At 38.6% G+C, this 19,914-nt stretch overlaps 1 protein-coding gene across 2 annotated transcripts in view; it reads left to right on the top strand.

Annotated features, from left to right (window-relative positions):
* Window positions 1–19,914, top strand: part of FMN2 (formin 2) — a 222,804-nt gene that overhangs the window by 123,234 nt on the left and 79,656 nt on the right. For both annotated transcript variants that reach the window (XM_081124213.1, XM_081124214.1), the window contains 5 exons: window positions 5,949–6,040; window positions 6,402–6,531; window positions 7,478–7,624; window positions 10,222–10,281; window positions 10,408–10,528. In XM_081124213.1, the coding sequence (XP_080980339.1) occupies window positions 5,949–6,040; window positions 6,402–6,531; window positions 7,478–7,624; window positions 10,222–10,281; window positions 10,408–10,528 (550 nt within the window). The remainder of the gene's footprint in view (window positions 1–5,948; window positions 6,041–6,401; window positions 6,532–7,477; window positions 7,625–10,221; window positions 10,282–10,407; window positions 10,529–19,914) is intronic.

The following is a 19,914-nucleotide window of genomic DNA, read 5'->3' as shown; positions in this document are numbered from 1 at the left end:
AATAAAATTATATAGGTTTCAGGTGTATAATCCTGTACATACATCATCTGTGTATTGTATTGTGTGTTCACCACCCCAAGTCAAGTCTCCTCCCATCACCATCATTTTACTGATGGCATGTATGTCAAGGAAGAAAGTACCTTCGATCAGATGTTCCACAAAGTTAATCTGAGGCTCAGTTTTTACTTCTACACTTGAGTCAAGGACTCTTGCTTTCTTGTCATTGCATCAGAACGCCGAGTGTCCAGTGATAGATTCCAGAATCTGTTACCCCAGGTGAAGTGCAGTTGTTGAGCAGCTCACATTAACATTTCCCCAGCGTTTACCTATTTGTACATCACGATCACTGTCTTTCTGATATGTTGAGGGAGAGGATTTAAAGGGAGATTGTTTTCAAAACGATGGCACGTCTTCCTGCTCCTGACCACTTCCTTTAACCCAACCAGCCATTCCTCTTGTTTTAAATTACTAGACCCAATACAGAAACGAATCCCTTAAAATTTACTATGCCGCTTAACATTGCAACATTTACTCTTTAGGCCACCAACGTTGCCACTTCACCTTCCCTTTTTGAGTCTCCACAGAAGTGTGAGTCATCCTGGATGGGTACCAGTCATCCTGGATGGGTACCAGGTCGTTAATTGTCCATCCTGTGCATTCAGTGCTTCCTTATTCTAACAAGTATTTGTAAAGTTTTTTTACCATCCTGAAAAGAAATTGATGAGTAATTCAATCTGTCTACATATATAACTTAAATCACCTAATGTCTGCACTATAATATAAAGTAGAAATCACAAAGTAATATATAATATTATACGATCTATTTAAATAGGTAAATGTTTAGAAATGATTGAGCCAGAATTTATAATGTAGACAGATATTTGTCCTTTTATTATAATCACCTTGAAATAAAGTAGCTAAAAATGGCTTAATAGAATTTTCCAAAATGGCAAACACTTGGTAAAGTTGAAGTATTTTTTTTTTTTAACTTATGTCTGGTGGCTCCATTTCTGGAAATTTTGTGTATATTAAAGTATAGTATTTAGTATTTAATTAAATATCTAAAATAATGTATATAAGTTATAGTCTGTATTAATATCTTGAAAAATACTTTGCGCTTACATGTTTTTCCCCCCAATTATGCTTTTGCACATAGTGCTCTTCCAGGAAATCTGTTGGGACCCACTTCTGCAAAGAGAATATACTTTTGTTAGGCAGCTAAAAGATGCATAACATTTTAGTTATTATATAAGAATTCGAGTGCTAACATTTCATTAAATAATAGTTTAACACAAAATATAAGCCACATTAGGTCCCACCCCTAAAAAGATCATAAAGCTGAGGTGTTCTGGGAAGGGGAGATGTGGCATCCATCTGTAGCTAGAAGCACAAATATTTATGGGATGTGTCAACTGCAGGTTGTCGCCACCAATTCAACACCAAAAGCGTCCCCATTTTGGGGTGCACGAGGGAAGAGTTAGTACATGAATAAAGTCAGTACAAACAGCCCGATACTGAGACAGCTCAGTTACGATACAGCATGGCTGTGAGACTGCTCAGGCCAGGTGACTCCGGTGAAGCAGTTCTGGTGTCACAGCTCAGCTTTGGCCAGGCAGCTCCATGCTGCCCTGGTGTCACAGCTCAGGCTGGGAAATGCCATCTTCCATGGTAACTGAAAGTGTGCTCCATAGAAACAGAGGAGAAGCTGGCCTAATAAGAGAAGGGTTCCTGTGCCCGGTCCCTGATTGGCCTGTTTGTATGCAAATGAGGGCTCCAAATTCTCACAGTGTAATTGGTCCAAAAAGCATTGTCCTTATTGGTCAGGATGGAGCCGCTCTGACTGATGCTAGTTAAGGATATAGTTGCGCAGCTCCAACTGGACAGGGAAAGTCTCAGTCCTATCAGTTGAAATAAGATCCTAGGAACTGTCTTAGGAGGGTTGACTCCAACAGCAGGAGCACAGTGCAGCTTTCCCCTGAAGCACTGAGAGCATGAGAGACCCCTGTTTAGCAATGACTAGTAGACTGTTTATAAACTTCAACCCAGTTAGTCACCAGGAGTCCTCCTTAATAGACACATTAATTCTCAGGGTCCACACGTGGAAAGGTGCCTGTGCCAAATTTCACACTAACCTAGAAATTCTGCTCCAACTACTGACCTACTAAAAATCACAGGCTTGGCTTTCATATGCATTGACCTGAAACTAAGAGATATCCAAGATTTCTACTAGCTTGAAAGAGAGGAGGGGAGAAAGGAACAAGATCTCCTGTTAGTGCTGTCCTCAAATTCTTTATGAATAGATGGACCATAAATTCTTCAGAGCAAAAATTAATGGAATGACTTTTATGTTGGTTGAACTCTAGCTTTGATCCCCGATGCTATTTTTCTTGTATTTTAGCTGTAAATATGTAACCTTTGTTTGATAATGAAAACACTTGTTTGCCTCTTTTAATGCAGCTTCTTTTGGTCCCTAAGGAAGTCTCCCCTCAGAAGAACATGAATTGTTTATAGTACCCTGTCTGCCTTTACCAACCATTGTTTTTATATTAACTATATTTTCTGTGATCTGCCTCGTTTCTTTGAGGACATTAACCCACTGTTTAGCTTGGTAGAGTACAGAAAGCCTTTCTTGCACATTTGCTCTTTAATAAGTACTCAGCTCTCCTGGGAGGACAGTGTCTTCTGACACATGTGTACTAAACATTTCCCAGTAATTTTCCATGATGACAGGCAAGCACTAGAGAAATGGTGCAGTTGGCTAGCAACGGTGATAAATTGCTCCATCCTGACTCCATAAATGCTCACTATACCTCCTTTAAATGCCTTTATTCTGCTGATGCTACAGGCATGTACTTATGGCTAGGAATACTATAGTTCATGTACAAGACTTTCAGGTTTGGTCTGTGAATGGTTGTATTAGGTAGAGATTTGTCAGTGGTAGTAAATGTTGATTGTTTTATAAATATATGCTAAGAGCCTTGGTTTTTACTGAAGCTGGGTCGTAACTTGAAATTATGCATGAATAGTAATAACATTGGATGTTTTTGCCATATTAGCTTGAGAGGATATTTACCTTTCCTCCTTGATGCCCATGATTGCAACAACTAAAATTGAATGTGCAGTAAAGTTATTAAAAGGATAAATAGTCAATTCTTTCAAGGATGTAAAACTCCTATCAAACTTATTAGGAAGTTGAATGATTCCAGATGACATCTCCTGTGTGTTTTGCTCTAAAGTTTTGTTTACTTGCATGTTTGCCAATATATGGTTCAGTACTCAAGATTTTAGGTCCCTGAAGAGCTGTGCAGGCCTTAGACATACAACTTTAGATGGCTGCGGGTATGCAGCCAGCATTTTGCAAATTTCCCTCAGCCCGTGGCATTTAAAGACCTTCCAGTTGCTTATTGTACCTGGGGAAGGACGAGCTGTGTGGCTGTAGGTGTGAATCTATGGACCATATAAAGTATATCTCTTGAAAAACTAGTTTTCAAGATTAGGGGAAGTGTGAGTCAACAACTAGTAGATAGACCAGCCGTAAACTCTTGAATATGTAACGTTCAAAAGAATATTTTAAATTGTCTTTTAAATAATGCAGAAGCATTTCCCCCTAAAATTGCTAAGAAATTCCCAGTCCAACACAGCAAAGACTATTTCATTCATAACATACCTATATACAAGTTTTGTTTTTTTTACAAAATCAAATGGTAGCTGTCAAGTATGCAACTAAATAAGTGCAGGCTCATGTCATGAGTACCAGGATAGAGTTCTGTGGAAAGAGCAGGAGAGTTGCTGAAGACCCAACATGATTTGATCTTGGGGGAGCCGAGATAATCTTCATAGTTGGGCAGTGCGCGGGGTTCTTACGTGGTAGACGGTAATATGTTTGAGAGAAGAGCTGAGAAGATGTTCTCAGAAGATGGAACTATTTGATCAAAGGCATGGATGTGAAAAACTAGAATGTATTTCGGGTGAGAAATTCTGTTTCTGGAAAGTAGTGCGTTGGGGAATTGGAGTTGGAATTGGGGCGGGGGTTGATCAGATTATTTTTTTGTTACTGAGTTGTATGAGTTCCTTAAATATTTTGAATATCAACCCACATTGGATATATTCTTTGGGAATATGTAGGGGTGGGAAAAAGTAGATTTACAGTTGTTCATATGGAAAATAATAGAATAATTAATAATTAATAATTACACAAGAAATAAACTGTGTTTTTTGTCCTCACAGCTGTAAACCTGCTTTTTCCCACTCCCTTTTCTTCCGTTCACTCCATTGTCTTCTGGTTCTGTTGGTGTTTCCTTTGCTGTGCAGCTTTTTAGTGTGATGAAGCCCCACTTGTTTGTTTTTCTTTTTCTTTCCCTTGCTTTAAGGAGACATATCCAAAAAGATATTATTAAGACTGCTGTCGAATAGTTTTCTACCCATGTTTTCTTCTAGGAGTTATATAGTGGAGCTGCCTGTCTCCACACAACCCTTGACTTGTTAATGTCCTTAACTTCACGGTCTTTTATATTCCTCCTGCCTCTCATTTCCAGAAAGATGGGTTTGGTCAGTATTAAAGGCCATCTCGTCGCTTGGCTTTACGTGGCGTTGTGATATTATCTGTGGGGCCCACTCTTACAAGTGTTAACATTAAGTAAATGATGTGGTATTTACTCCCCTAAAGTTTATGGGAAAGACCACAATAAACTAAGAAAAGGAAAAAAAAAAGCTAACTATGCAATTGAAATTCTAGAAGAAGGGTCTAAATTTTTGGAGTGGCTTGGCATATTTGCATTAAATGCACCTCCTTTACTATTTTAGATCCTTTTGCTGTATTATATTCCAAAAGCAAACTTCATCAGACCCACAGAAGACCCTCTGATCTGTCATCAGGTCCTCCTTCTGTACAAAGAAGCTTCCTGTGAGGAACTTGTCCTTACTCTCACCAGCTGAAAACCTGCTCTTCAAAGCAGTGAACGCAAAACGGGCCGTAGCTTTGTTCAGATGAAATACAGAAAGCCTAGGAATCCGTCACGATCTGTCTCCTACTGCAGTTCCTGGTCGAACTGATTTTCTGTTTAAACAAAAATAATGTAGGAAGGACTTGAAGTTCTGAAGACTAGACCGAAACTCAAGTTATGGAAGTTTATTGCTACTTGTTAATGCATTTAGAAAATGTAGTATTTGACTGTTTTGAAACACCATTGTGAGTAATAAAAAAAGATGAGACTACGAATAAAAAACCTCCAAAATCTCCATAAATAAGAATAGACCTGTGGTTCTCCAAGTCTATAAAGTCTTAGGCCTTATATTAAAAAGGCATAGCCTCTCCTAGAAAGAAACAAATTTATGCTGATAAATTTTTAGCTTGATAATATAAAAGGTTAGGAACACTTACGGAGAAAAGAAGCCTGGGGCCTTTTTTTGTATCAAAAAGAAAATTCAGTAGAAAAATCAAAACCTTTGGTTTTCATTCCATGGCTTAGTAATTCAATTGTATTTTCCTTTCCCCTACAAAAAACTAGCCATAAACAATTGTTGCAATAGTTTAATAAGTACTTTTTTTCCTTCAACAATCTTATAACAACCTTAGGATCAAATTGCTTCCAACTTGAATTAATTCCTTAATAAGAAATACAACTTTAAAACGAAATTCTTGCATTCTGGAGAGTATTATAAACAGCCCAAAAGCAAGAGAAAAGCGTATTGTTTTAAAGCACGCTTGAATAAATAAGTGTTTTGCAGATCACTGATAGTCAATAACATTATTTGGAAGATTTGGCGACTATCTGGTTTCCATTAAACACATTTGCACTTTAAAATGCTTCATGAATGAAGTCAAGCTTTACTACAAAGAGATGCTAAGAAATATGAAAATATAGAGAGTTTTGCCGCATTAAGATCATCATTATCTAAGGGATGCAGTTGACCAGATTTTGAAAAACAGCTTGGCTTTTGATTTCCAGAGGGCACAGTCCGATGAACTGGAAAAAATTGAAAAGCATGGCCGGTCCTCCAAAGACAAAGAAAATGCCAAGTCTCTGGACAAGCCCGAACAGTAAGCATGTTGTAGGACCCTGCGGGGGGCATCAGGCTGCGGGGGGCACCAGGCTGCGGGGGGCATCAGGCTGCGGGGGGCACCAGGCTGTGGGGGGCATCAGGTTGTGGGGGGCATCAGGCTGCGGGGGCACCAGGCTGCGGGGGGCACCAGGCTGCGGGGGCATCAGGCTGCGGGGGGCATCAGGCTGCGGGGGGCACCAGGCTGCGGGGGGCACCAGGCTGTTGGGGGCACCAGGCTGCGGGGGCTTCTCCATTTGGAAAATGCAGCGTCTGCCATTCATCATTGTGAATGATACGAGGCTGAGCAGCTGCTGATAGGAGTTACCCGGTCTCCCCTAAACTTGGCCTTATTTCCTTAGGTTCCTTTACGAGCTGTCGCTGATCCCCAACTTCTCCGAGCGGGTCTTCTGCATCCTGTTCCAGTCCACGTTTTCAGAAAGCATCTGCTCCATTCGCCGCAAGCTTGAGCTTCTACAGAGGCTGTGCGAGGTGGGTGGTGGTGCGCAGAGGCTGAAGCTTGGGTTCCGATGGTCAGGCCCGTCCATGTTTCAGAAAGCGTTAGTTATTCTAAGTACTCATAAAATCTGAAGGCCAGCAGTCCCACAAAAGAGAACGTGTTACAATTGAGCATTAAGACAAAAGGGGGCCATCTGTAATAATTTCAGCAATGAAGAAAAAAACCCCAGAAATGTTCTAACAGGCACCCTGGCCCGCAGGACCACTGTGCTCGACTGGGGTCATTGCTGATCCACCTTGGAGATGTTTGTCGCTCCTGATTTGCAGAATCTTCACTTTTCACGGCCCTCTCGTGCAACAAACTCCCAATGAAATGCAATTTGAAGGCATTTTATTTACTTTCCATCATGTTGGGAAGGGCCCCTCAATAAAACGTGAATGATTCCAGCCCAAGGATTTAGGATCAGCTTTACAATTCAACAGACGATCGATATTCTTCCGAAAACAAAGACTAAATCTTGGCAGAAATTAGCAATGTTAACATCTAAAACAGTTTGTCACCGATCAATAGTCCCATGTGTTCTGGTTGTGGGAAATCACTTTGAAAAGTAGTAAGAAGTTATTAAAGGCACATTTTCAGAGGACGTGACGTGCAAATTCAGGTTCAACTTTGTGTTTTGGTAGAAGTGAGTGTGAATTTTTCAGGGATAAATCTGAATTTGGACGTTAATCTTTGTTACTATGTTTTAGCTTCCCACAGCTGTGCCAAAAATTTCTGTTGCTCCAGAGGCAGGCACAATTAGGTTGATAGCAATGGCGTTATTTTTTAGAAGTTGTCAAATTATACGTAAAATGAACAATAATAAAGTTTAGATATGACCCACAATTATTACTATAATACGAATATCTGCCACTGACTTAAGATAATTCAAACAAAACTTTGTATAAGAGAGAAATTGTTCTTTATTCTGTTTTACAGACGTTAAAAAATGGCCCAGGGGTGATGCAGGTGCTGGGTTTGGTTCTGGCCTTTGGCAACTACATGAATGGTGGAAATAAGACTCGGGGACAGGCAGATGGCTTTGGATTGGACATTCTTCCGAAGCTGAAAGATGTCAAAAGCAGTGTAAGTATTTTGTATGAATGAATGTAGGCAAATTGAGGATGAGATATTTTGTTTAGTAGTAAGTTTGACTACAAACCAGTTGTAATAAATGTTTCTTTATGTCCCAAGGTCAAGAGTTTCTTTATGTTTTGAACTAGATAAAAGCAATGGCCCTCATATATTTATGATTTAGTAAATAATAATATTTCCTAAAGTGAGTAGTTTTGAGTTCTGTGTCTAATGAATAATTAAGTAGGTAATATTTAAAATAAAATTATTTTTTCACTCTACCATGTCTGCTAATATTTATTTTTTGGACTCTGAGGACTCATCAATTTCCATAAATTAGCATATCCATTATGTTCTTCTTTCCCTCCATTTTAAGCAAAACAAAGATGAGTGAAAGTAGTTCGTAAATAAAATATAAAAGGTGATTCTGTTTTTCTGCATGCCACCCTCTCCTTGACGCTGGTTTGTGTGGGAATGCCTAAGTCCTTTTGCAGCCTAATTACTTTTTGGCCCTATTTCTCTCGTTGTGTTTCTTTAAAATTAACACCTAAGAGATTATGAAAGCGTCAGTAGAAATACAAGTTTAGGGAAACAACCACGATGGTAAGAGTTCAAGTCTGAGATTGTAAACTTTGAAAATAAAAGAATTCTGTTTCTCTGATGAAAGAATCTCAACGTAGATCTGAATGATGAAGGAAATTATGGATATGTTTTTACGATATTAAGCTTGAGTAAGCAGTTGGCTTACAGAGATGAAAATATATAAAATTGTCCTTCCTTGGTAATGAACTAACTTCCCTCCTAAGAAAGAGATTCTGTTTGTTTGTTAGCTTGTTGTATTTTGGTCAACAACTAGTATATTCAGTCATATGCTCCCTCATACGTTCATTTAACATTCTCTCCCTGGGCTGTATGAAATGCCAGACCTGCGTTTCCAAAATTGAGTAGAACCTAGTCCCTTCTTGGAACACCAACAGCATATAATTTTTGTGATTTTTACGATTATATTTGTTCAAATGCTATTTTATTTGTATGATATATACTTTCATGGGAACCTTCAGCGTGCCAACCTTATAAATCACATTTATTAAAAACAAAAGCTCTCTAAACACATGGTAGTTCCAGAATAGTTCTTAGCAACTGCTCATTGGATTGAAAAACAGTAACTTTTGCAAATGACACTGGAATATCTCTAACATTGACATAATGTTTAACTTATAAAAGTGATTTCGATAATCATTATATATGAATGAGGGATTTATTTTATTTGATTGATATATTTTAGTCAATCCCCAATAAGTTAAATTTTATTAATTTAAATGATTAAGGACTAATTTAGATAAAAATTAAGTAATGAATCAAGAAGCAAGACTTTTTAAAAAATACTTTCACTTATATTCTTACAAGAACTACTACACAAAGTCTTCCTGATTTGGTTATTTTTCTGTAAAACAAATTAAACTATACTTTTGAGTACTATTTGTAAACCTGCATGGACAGAGCTGTTACTAAGATCACTCAGAATTTTCTCTCAGCGGGCCTATCAGCAGGCATTAATAAATGTTTTGTTAATTGATTCAGATACTGCTAACCATTTCATTGATTTACAAGTTAGGAAAGTGACAGGAGGTGGAGTTAAGATATTTTATAAGCAAATCCTGTTTCTAACAAACATATTTTAATATTATTGCTATATATTATTGTGTAATAGATATTGTTTTATTATTATTGTCAACATTACTGCCACGACTACATATTGCTCTGAGGGAAGTCTCTAATAGATATGTTCAGGGTAAATTGGAAAGGGAGGTTATTTTTTTCTAAGGAGGGGGAAAGTTATGGTTGGTTGAACATTCCAGGGAATGTAGTTAATATAGGGTTTGTTTTTAAAATATATAGTTGATCTCCCACATTCAGATGATCTGGTACTAACTTTTAGCAATGCAAAAGAAACAAAAATTAAAAATTAATGCCTCCAAATGTCCCAGAAAGGAGGTAAAAGGCTGTTTTGTGAGGTCTGTTAAATATGAAACAATTTTACATTTTTCCCTATAGATCTCTACACATTGAGTTATTTATAGCTGCGTGGATGTGAATTCCTTAGTCTCATTGGCTGACATAAAAATTTATAATATGTATTTGCATTTTAAAGCTCCTGATTGCCTGAAATAATGATTTATTTTATGTCCCTAATCTATATACTAACAAGACAGTCAAACTCACTGTTGGCCTGAGACCTGCTGGTCCCATTGTATAGAAATGCCAGCAGTTAAGATAGCAGCTATACCTCTTAATAAAAAAATACAGAAATTAATGAACTAATTTTCTGACAGAGGAGAATAAAAATAGGACCGTATTTATAGTGGAGTCTCCACCCTTAAGCAGCTGTGCCTAACACTCGGAGCTTAAACGGGAGCCCTGGGGAAAAGGCCTCCTGTGCCATTCTCCTCCTTAGATATAGTCACTAAGTGATTTGAAATGAAGAATTTCACATTTCATTCTAAATGTTCCATCTCTGTATGCTGATTCCCTGGAATTTATTTTATTTAACACTGTATATTTAATCACTTAAAAGCTCTTGTTTTACTTATTTTGGTCTTTCTGCCTAGGACAATAGCAGAAGCCTTTTGTCGTATATCGTTTCCTATTACCTTCGGAATTTTGACGAGGTAAGAGCTTTTGCGCCCGGTATGTTTTGTTTCTCTTTGTCGAGTGCTTTGGCGTTGTTTTTCCTGTTGTATTATTATTGATGTTAATGCCGATCTGTTTAAAACGATGTGTTTCTTGCCCATCAGGATGCGGGAAAAGAGCAGTGTGTCTTTCCGTTGCCGGAGCCCCAGGACCTGTTTCAGGCTTCCCAGATGAAGTTTGAGGATTTTCAGAAAGATCTCAGAAAGCTAAAGAAAGACCTGAAAGGTAACTCACAGTCTCAAAGAAACTCGTGTTTGTTATTTATGCTTTTTAAATGGGAGAAGACAGACGTTTTGATGTTTTTGAACTAAACGTCTTTTTATAGCCTTGACCAAAGAAAAATTGTTTGGTACAGCAGAAGAAATTTTTTTACCAATAATTTTATTCTTTCGTTGTTTAAAAAGTTAAGTGTATTAGAAACTTGATTTTTGAGTGGTATCTTGGTTCTTTCACCAGGAGCAAATTCGATGGTCTTGTTTTTACTTTACGGCCAAGAACATTTGTAAGTTTATCTTGTTGCTGTTAAGAGATGAGCAGTCCCTCCCAGCCCTCCCTTCATGCATTTGCCCAAGGCTTGGAGGCTTGTGAACTTGCCTGGGAACAAAATATCTTCTTTCACATATTTGGTCAAAAAGCACGTGAGGGGATGTTTTGTTGTTAATTGAGAAGCCTTGTATCAAATCATTTTGAAGAGATTCTGAAATTCTTCAGATTTCTAAATTAAAAGTAACATTTGCACAAAAGCAAATAGTTTACACTTTTAAAAATTAGTTTTGTGAGTAAAATTTCTGTTATCCCCTGGCCATGAGTTTTCTTACAGTTATGGAGCTGAGAACACCTCAGCCTGTCTAACTCTATTAAGCACAGGCGGGAGTGACTGAATTTACCTGAGATTTCCATGGGCTGTGTAACTACATGGAAAGAAGAGGCTTGGTTACCCCTGTCCAGAAACCAAACAGATGATGTAACTTTTTAAGAGCTTCTACCCCAATTTTGAAATGGTATCCATATTGATCTATAATGAAATTTATGGAGTTACATAGCTTCTGGCCGCAGATGCTTTTATATGGATTAAAGTCAGCATAGCAACATTACAGTTTGCCTATAGTTTCTAAACACTCAGCAACATTTATTATGAGCCTGAAGCATATTGGGCATTTGTGGGTGCTATGGGCACCCTCAAATATGGGTGCTCATTTGTTGAACCCAAGAATGACTGCCTTATTTTAAAAAGAAAGAAAATTATGTCGTTTTTATACAATACTATGTTACTATGTATTTAAGTATGCTTTTTAAAAACAATAAAAAGCCAAACTATTCGTGTATAATATTTATCTTACTTCAAAATTATACCAGGTATATTGGTTTATTGGTTTGATGTCAATCTCTCTCTCTCCCCCTCTCTCCCCCAGTGCTAGGGGAATTTCTGGGTTATCAGGAAAATACTTCACACTTTAATCAACAATTCAGCCTTGCAGAGCAGGATTTCACAGCTTACAGGGGATTTGATAAAGGAGAGGAATGGTAATCCTACTGCCAGGGGGCGTATGTTTCCTTAGGATGCTGGTGCCTCGCTTTGGACTGTTACCTCATTTACTTGTCATATCTGCATGCTTTCTTACCATGGTTATTAAACATACATGTGCCATGGAAATAGCAAGTTCTCCCAAGACTTAGAGCTGAACAGGGAGAACTGACGGACACCAGATAATGGGCTTGAAAAGGACCAGTAGCCGTTGCCCCTGTGCTATTTCCTCTTGGGCATCTGTCTCTCGAGCAGCGTGGTGACTGTGGATTAAACGTTGAAGGAGTTTCTTAGCAGTTTGTCAGTGCTTCAGAGGGTGAAGGAGGAACTGATTTTAACTCGGAGGGTTTACTCTTTGTACATAATAAGGCCAGCTTCTCCGAAAGGCGCATTTCCTCAACCAGCACCTACAGATAGCATTTGGCTACTATAGTATTTTCTCGAGTTTGTGCCTCGTTTGTGAATATTTGGCACCCTAGAAATGGAGTGTTTTCATGACCAAGTAAATATAAGGAGTTCACAGTGCTTTCCGAAAGAAGGGTTAGCAGCAGTTCTTGATTTATTTGACCACAGAGCACTTTTCCCCCCCAGAATATCTGGTAGGTCCTCTGGTGGGCGGAACACATTCATAACCCGTGGACACAGACAGTGTGGTGAAGGCCCGGGCGGGGGGGGGGGGGGTGCAAGGCAGAAGGAGCCAATGGGCGAAAATGGGAACATCTGAAATCTTTCAGCAATAAAGATTAATTAAAAAAAAAAGAAATGCAGGCCTGGTGCCACATTAGTAACAGAAGCGTGGCATTTGCTTACAGCGAAGGTGGGGAAATGAAGCTACAGTTCACTCCAGTTCATGAAATAATGCAATTATGTATTATGTTCTTGTAAAATGAGAGCAGCTTGAGCTATTTACAAGGCTGTCAAACTCTCAGGTACCTTTTAACAGTGACAAAATTCATAATTTAATCATACCTCTTTTTTCTTTTCCAAAATTTGAAGTTTTGCATAGAAAATAAGATGTTTTGTAACACAAGGAAGGGACTTGTGAGCTACAACTTAATTAAATTTAATTTCTGGGAAGGATTCAGCATGAATGTAACATTTCATATCAGCCAGGCATAAAATAAAAACTGCCTCATGTCCCTTTTGGGAGGAGATGGGTATAAATAGATGTGATATGTGCCTTCATCTGACTAAATGGGAGTCAAGTGGGAGATGATTGGGTTACGTTATTTTGGATATAACTAGTTTAAAATAATGTCTTCTTTAATAAACGTACCCTATTAGAAATGATTCTTCCTAAGTGATTAAATTAGGTAACTCAATTGAAGAAGATTTAAATACCCTATCCAGTTTTTGTCAGAAGCAAGTTGTTTTAAGAAGGTTTAAAAAATGAGATGATATATGTAAAGAATTTATCCCAATATTTTCCATCTAGTAAATATCGTCTATTCATAATAAAGAAAAAATAGACTAGAGAGTGTAATCAGTTTGATAAAGAGATAAGAAAAGCCATGAAGACACTCGTTTTCTGGCTAAATCACTTCTTCTGCAATCCTACGAGACTCAAATACAGGCTGAGTTCAGGGGAGTAGAAAGCGACAAAGCCACAGGGATATGTACCAACCAGCTCACGAAAGCCAGCAGAGCCATGCTGGGCGGAAAGATTAATGAATGAGAGGTGTGTGTGTGCATTTGGAACAGGTGGGAAGGAGAAGGAAGGGGGCGCTGAGAAGTGTTTCAGGCAGAGGAAAAGTCTAAATGCCCGTGTATTCTTGGTACATCATATGAAATGAGAGAGCTCACAGACACTCCACAAGTTTATACACTTTATAAGGAGGTTACATTTTATTCTAAGTGCACTATCCAGCCACTAAAAGATTGTATTTAGGAAACTGGAGTGCTAATGATTTATGTCTTGAAAATATTGCTCTGGCAAGCATAGAATTTGGGAGACTTAGGAAGGAACTTAAATAAAAGATAATAGTGATTTTGACCCAGGAGGGAAGAAAACAAAGGAGATGGAAAGAATGAAACATGTGTTTCTAATTTTTAGGGGCAGCGAGGGTGGTATAAAGTAATTATTTAAATTTTTCTGTGTACTAGGTAATATATAAGAACTTCTTAAAAAATTGTATCACTCCATAATTTCCATTTAGTCAACACTATGTAGGTTACTGTAATCTTTTTCTATTTGAGATGTTTACGTTTCTTTACATCAGCTTTGAAAAAAGTGTTCTCATTTGTGATATTTTTTCTGAAGTTAATAAGCTTCAAGTATCTTTCTCTCTTCTCATCTTTCCTCCCCTCCTCCATACCAACATGCACACGTACTGGGTTCAAATGGACCTTTCTCAGGAGTCTTAGACTTTTCATGCAGTAAATCTCTTGAATCTATGTTAAATTCAGTAGTAATTTTTCCCTGTGGAAGAAAAGCAAGTAGTACGCGCTTTAATTCTTAAATTTGGTGCCATTTATTCATTTTAGGAAAAAGCAGTCAAGTTGTACTTCCTTGTTTTCACTAATCACTTACTTTTCTGATCCAACTGGCTTGAAAAGAACCACAGCGCATAAAAGGTGATTAGTTCTCTGACATTTGAGTTAAGATTTATTTTAGAAGTTATCCATGATTGTGTTGCAAAGTATAATTTGCAAAAATTGGTTTTTTTTTAGTGCAATAGCCAACTTAGATGAACTCAAAGCCATAAGATGCCGTTCCCCGCAGAGACCCAGTATAAGCAAACTATCACATTAAGACATGGTCTTCAAATATATATCCATGGTCACCATGGGGCTAAAGTCATTTACAGCAGTCTCCATGCGAATGCTTCATTCTCCATGACCAAGGTCCTGGAGTTAGTTCCTTTTTTATGTTCAGTTGGAAAACTCCTACTCATCCTTTTATACCCAGCTGAAATGACTCCTCTTCAGCGAAGCTGTCTGGAGGAACGTGCCCTGTAAGAGAACGTTGGTAAAGGCACACAAAGTAAATGGAGATTTGCAGAGGTAAACGACAGCATGTGAAAAGTTAGAATGTAAATGTCAGTACTTTTTCAAAGTACACCTAAAATCACATCTCAGTAAATACTACCGATTAGTATCCTTTTTAAAAACGAAAAAAGTCAGAGTTGTGAAATACTAGCAAAGATGTGGATTAGAGAAAACTCTTTTACAATGATAATGGAAACATAAATTGACATACTTTCTTGGGAAACCATCTGACAGTAACTAACTAAGTTGAAAAAGTCTATAGTCTCGGACCCAGGATTTGGTCCCTGGCCTAGACTATATCCCAGTGCAAAGGCGACCGCGTGAAATCTCCAACTGCGTTCATATTTATAGCAGCAGCCCCCAAGCCCTTCAGGTGTTTTTCAACAAAATAATTGCTGTAAATGATGGTATCTTTTATTGAACATCTATTGAACAGTGAAACTGATTACACATTTACCTGTATTAAACATGGATAAATCTTATTAATGCAATCTTGAGAAAAAATAAGACTAGGAAAAATAAAAGCAGTATGATTTCAATTTTCAAAGTTCAAATATGCATATGTGTGTGTATATAGAACTAAACAATTCCTGGTTTAGGATAGCAAGGGGATGAAAAACATAACCTTGAAGGTGACGGTTATATCTGGGCCTGAGCGTGGGTTCTAGGAAATACATGGGGCTCTTCCTGTATATTTAGGAAACTCGAACTGACAAGAATCTTGGCTTTAAATATATCTTTTGTTAGTTCTATGTTCATAGGCCCAAACTAGAAAATATTTCCACTGGGAGGTGGTCTGTCTTAAGTTATGGTTTTGTAAGCATTGGATAAAATGTTGCTTTATTTATATCTTGAAAACAGACAGATGAGTAAGAGTTTTGCTCTTGGGAATGCTATGACTTATCTTTACGTATCTTTAAATTCACAAATGAGTTTTACACCATAGTGGAGCCCGCTAGCAAGACACCATTCCTGAAATAGCTAGCAGCCTCAGTGGCATCTGTTTCTGTTGAGGGATGTCACTCGCTGCAGCTTGAGTGTGTGGGGCACTTGCTAATGTCCTTCATGCCTAGGAACACCTGCTGTATCAGTCATTCCCATCCAGCATCACTGCATATCGGAACTGGAAGATATTGGGGACTATAGGACAATACTACTCCAGAGATTCTCAAAGAGTCTTTGAGATTTCCAGGGGAGTCTTAGAAGCCTGCAGTGAGACTTCAAGTCATCATTTAATACCATTTTGGGGGGACAACCAATATGAAGCCAGGCACCCTGCCAGTATTATCAAGATCCTATATAAGCTTCTGTGACAGTCACTTAAGTCCTCAATAAACATTATCAGCTAGTTCTAAAGGTGTGATTATATTATATCCTTAGAAAATATCAGAGTTTTGCTCTGGATCAGTTCATATATGTAGTATTTATGGTACACTGTATAATATTTTCAGTTTTATGCAAATAATTTTTATACTTGAGGCATTATACCATTTTATTTGTAGAATTAATCTTAAATAGTGTTAGTACAAATCTAAATGTTTGCACAACTTATACATTTTTGAAGACATTATGGTTAAGGATGGACATATCAAGAATTCTAGAACCATATGGGAAATATCAGTAGGTTGGTTTGTGGTATTGAGAGCCATAGCGTAGATACAGGGGGACAGTGTATTTCATGGTGCTGACTGAGCAGGTGAGTTTTGAGTCTGAAGCCACAGTTGACTCTGTGGCAGCCACCATACAGCGTAGATCCCGACTGTGGCATAGAGAACACCTCCCCTCGAGGACCAATTCTGCAGTTTTGTTCAGGGAGCGGTTCCTGCAGACCAGGTGTGGATGGGCCCGGTCTCTGCTCTTACAGCTGCTTTGTAAGCGTCTCATTGGCTGCACTGATCCGCTCTAAATAGCAGTTGGTTTTGGCAGCAGTTGAGTTTGGGAGAAAGAATTTCTGATATAATCAGCCTTCTTTGTTCTTTGTGTCTGTTGTGTGCCTCCCTTGAAACTTGATGAGGCAGGTTTATGGATGCCAGTGAAACCTTCTGGAAGCTCACAGAAAGACATGACTCTAAACTGCTTAACATGGATTGATGGAACTTGCAGACATATAAGTTACAGCTGGACTATTTCACTTCCCTAGAAAAATAACCAGAACCCTCATGATCATGGTTCATTTCAGAGAGTGGTGTGTGATGTTCGTATTTTAATCAAATGGGGATAAGATGATTTCCGCTGTGCCCCCAACTGTGCCAGCCTGCGATGGCACTGATATACTGGAACCTGTTTTCCAGTGGGAACGTCCGAGACACTTGTTATTCCTGTCCTCTGGCTAAATTTGTCCTTGTATTTGGGAGCCTAGCTCATGTTTTCCAATATTAGCCCGTTTGCACAATGCAAAATCTTTTCAGATTAAGAAGGTCTTTAAATTAAACAAAAGCCAACATGATTGGAATTACTCAAGTTATGCCAACAGCCTTTAACAGATTAAAAAAATATTTGGATTTGACTGTAATGCGGTTTTCCAGGAACTCTTATCTTATGTTATGTTTTTAATAATGTTACTAAATGACCCTTCAAGTTTGTGAGATTACAGTGTTTGGTATTTTTCTAAAAAAATTCACATAGCCACATACCAATTTTGAAGATGATATGTAATGACCAGGATGATATTTTACACCAAGATGCCCTATTGCTAAGAGAAAAATGGGTCCAATCCTATAAATTTCCTTGTTTAACATATTCATATATATTATTGAATATATACATATATATAAGAAGTATACATGTATAAGTTATACAAACTCTAGATCTTTACATTTTATTATTATAGTTATCCAACAGGCTTTTCCTTCTGAATATAATGAATAAAGCAACAGCCATCCACAAATAATTGTTCCTATTATATATCACAGTGAAGAGCTTTAGTGATTTGGGTTGGGCTTAGGTGCATGCACTTGGCTTAAGATTTACATGGTGTTTTATGTGACCCACCACTGGAGGCCTAGTATCCAGACTAAGGAAAGTCATGGTCATCGGCATAGTTGAAAATAGTTATTTTCACAAGGTATAAATGCTTCTTCTGTATTTCAAACACTGGGCACACAGAGGTAACTTCATGGAATGCAAATTATAATCAGAGATAAATACACATAAACAAATAAATGCAATAAGATAATATCATTAACAGCTATCATTTTTTGGGAACTTAACAGTCAGCTCAGCGCTTATCGCTCAAAGTGCCCTGCCTTCATCAGCTCAATTTCTAGTTGAGGAAGTTGGGGCTCAGATAATTTAAGGACTGGCCCAAGATCACGTGGCTACTAGTAGAACCAGATCTGAATCCAGATCTATATTAGTCACATCTTCCCTTCGATCTTGTATCATTCACACATGTGTTCTGTAGAAGAGGGAGATCAAAGTGCAGGGAGAGATCAACCCTCTTGGCTTAGGGTGATGCTTGAACCTTGCTGCGATAACTGTGTACGGATGGACAAGTCAGGGTTCAACAGTCGATCATAAAGGGTAAGAGCATGTCAGGTAGAGCAATAGCGTGCATAATTTCAACGGATACATTTTCCAAATTAATAAGTTCATATGAATGGACTTAATGGAAAGGAGAGTCCAATTCATCTTTCCATTCATTCCCCAGGTCTTTGTTGAATGCCTGTTGCCTGCCAGGAAATGTTCTAAGTACTGGCATAAAAGTGGAGTAACTAAAGAGTGATGGGAGATGAGGGTCCTCTGTCCTAGAGAGTGGAATTCTGTGACTCACGGAAGGTCCGAACTATCTATGGCGAATCTGAAATACCTTAAAAGCAAAAAGTGTCACTCCAGAGGGGTGCACCAGAGAGAGAGAGAGAAAGAGAGAGAGAGAGATTTCTGCTCAGTATATAGTTGAGAATTTTAATAATTAGAGCAGCTCAATAAGGAAAAAGATGCCTGGCAGAGAGATGAATGGACATTACTAGAAACACCAAGACACGTGACAGGCAGGGAGTGAAAAAAAGACATAGGGAGGTGAGGGACTACTTTTTTGGGCAGTTACACCCGAGTCAAGTCATGAAGTACTAACGGGAATTGGTGAGTTAAAGGGTGGGAGTCAGGAGAGAGGCATTCCAAGTGGAGGAGCCAACAGGAGCAAGGGAATGCAGACGAGAGCTTGCGCTGGGTCTGCCAAATATCAGGAGTAGAGGTAGACGATTTGTAAGTTGGGTGAGCCTTGGATGTGGAAGGTGCCAGACTTCATATCGCAGGCTTTGAAACTGTTCCTCTATTCAGGATGTGTGGCTGAGTGGGAAGAGGTCACTGAACAGTGTTAGGTAAGTGGTCAAGTCTCTTTTTAAGCTGTGAGAAGGAGCGTGGGTCTGTGGAGGGTGGGAGACAGGAAGCCCAGGTGAGAACAATGCAGGCATTGGTACCAGAATGGAGCAGGTATGGAGCAGACGGGCAGGCTTAAGAAGCATTTAGGGGGTAATAGCACCTGGATGTTGGGTAAGGAGAGGGAGTCAAGAATAACACTCCTGCTTTGGTTTAAGTTATTTAGGGTAGATGATGGTGCCACCAATGGAGAGAGAATAGGGTCATGGTGGTAGTGAGGCTAGAGAAGGCTCTGATGAGGTCTGTATTGCAAATGCTGAGTGTTTGATATCTGCAAAAGTTTAACAAATGAGTCTGAAGCTACAAAACATCTGGGCCAGATGTGTGGGTTGGACACCCACCAGCACGTGAGAGGCTGCTCAGGAGAGTGAGGAGTGCAGGGGACGTAGGTAGAGAGACCCTTGGTGTGTGTCACTGGTTCTAAATTTTACTGCGTCTGATTGTGTTTTCCATTTGATGGGGACAGTACAGCCCTCCTGTACTCTCCTGCATAGACGGGCTAATGACCTGGAGGGGAAAGAAAAGGGAAATACAGTTTTATAAGATACAGAAAATATTTTAAAGAGTGCAATGACGAAGTTTCCTCGAAGAATTGGCAGCCTTAAGAATTGCAGTGAGAGTTTTCTACCTCGGTCAGACATGTATCTGTCCTAAGTTTTGTCTTTCAAATACATGCTTTTCAATTTTGAAGTTTTTTTTTTTTTTTTTTCCAGGCCCAGGT

Source organism: Miniopterus schreibersii (genome assembly GCF_964146895.1).
Source record: "Miniopterus schreibersii genome assembly, chromosome: 21".
Lineage (NCBI taxonomy): Eukaryota > Metazoa > Chordata > Mammalia > Chiroptera > Miniopteridae > Miniopterus > Miniopterus schreibersii.
The sequence above is the reverse complement of the archived record's forward strand: the minus strand, read 5'-3'. Positions and strand labels throughout refer to the sequence as shown.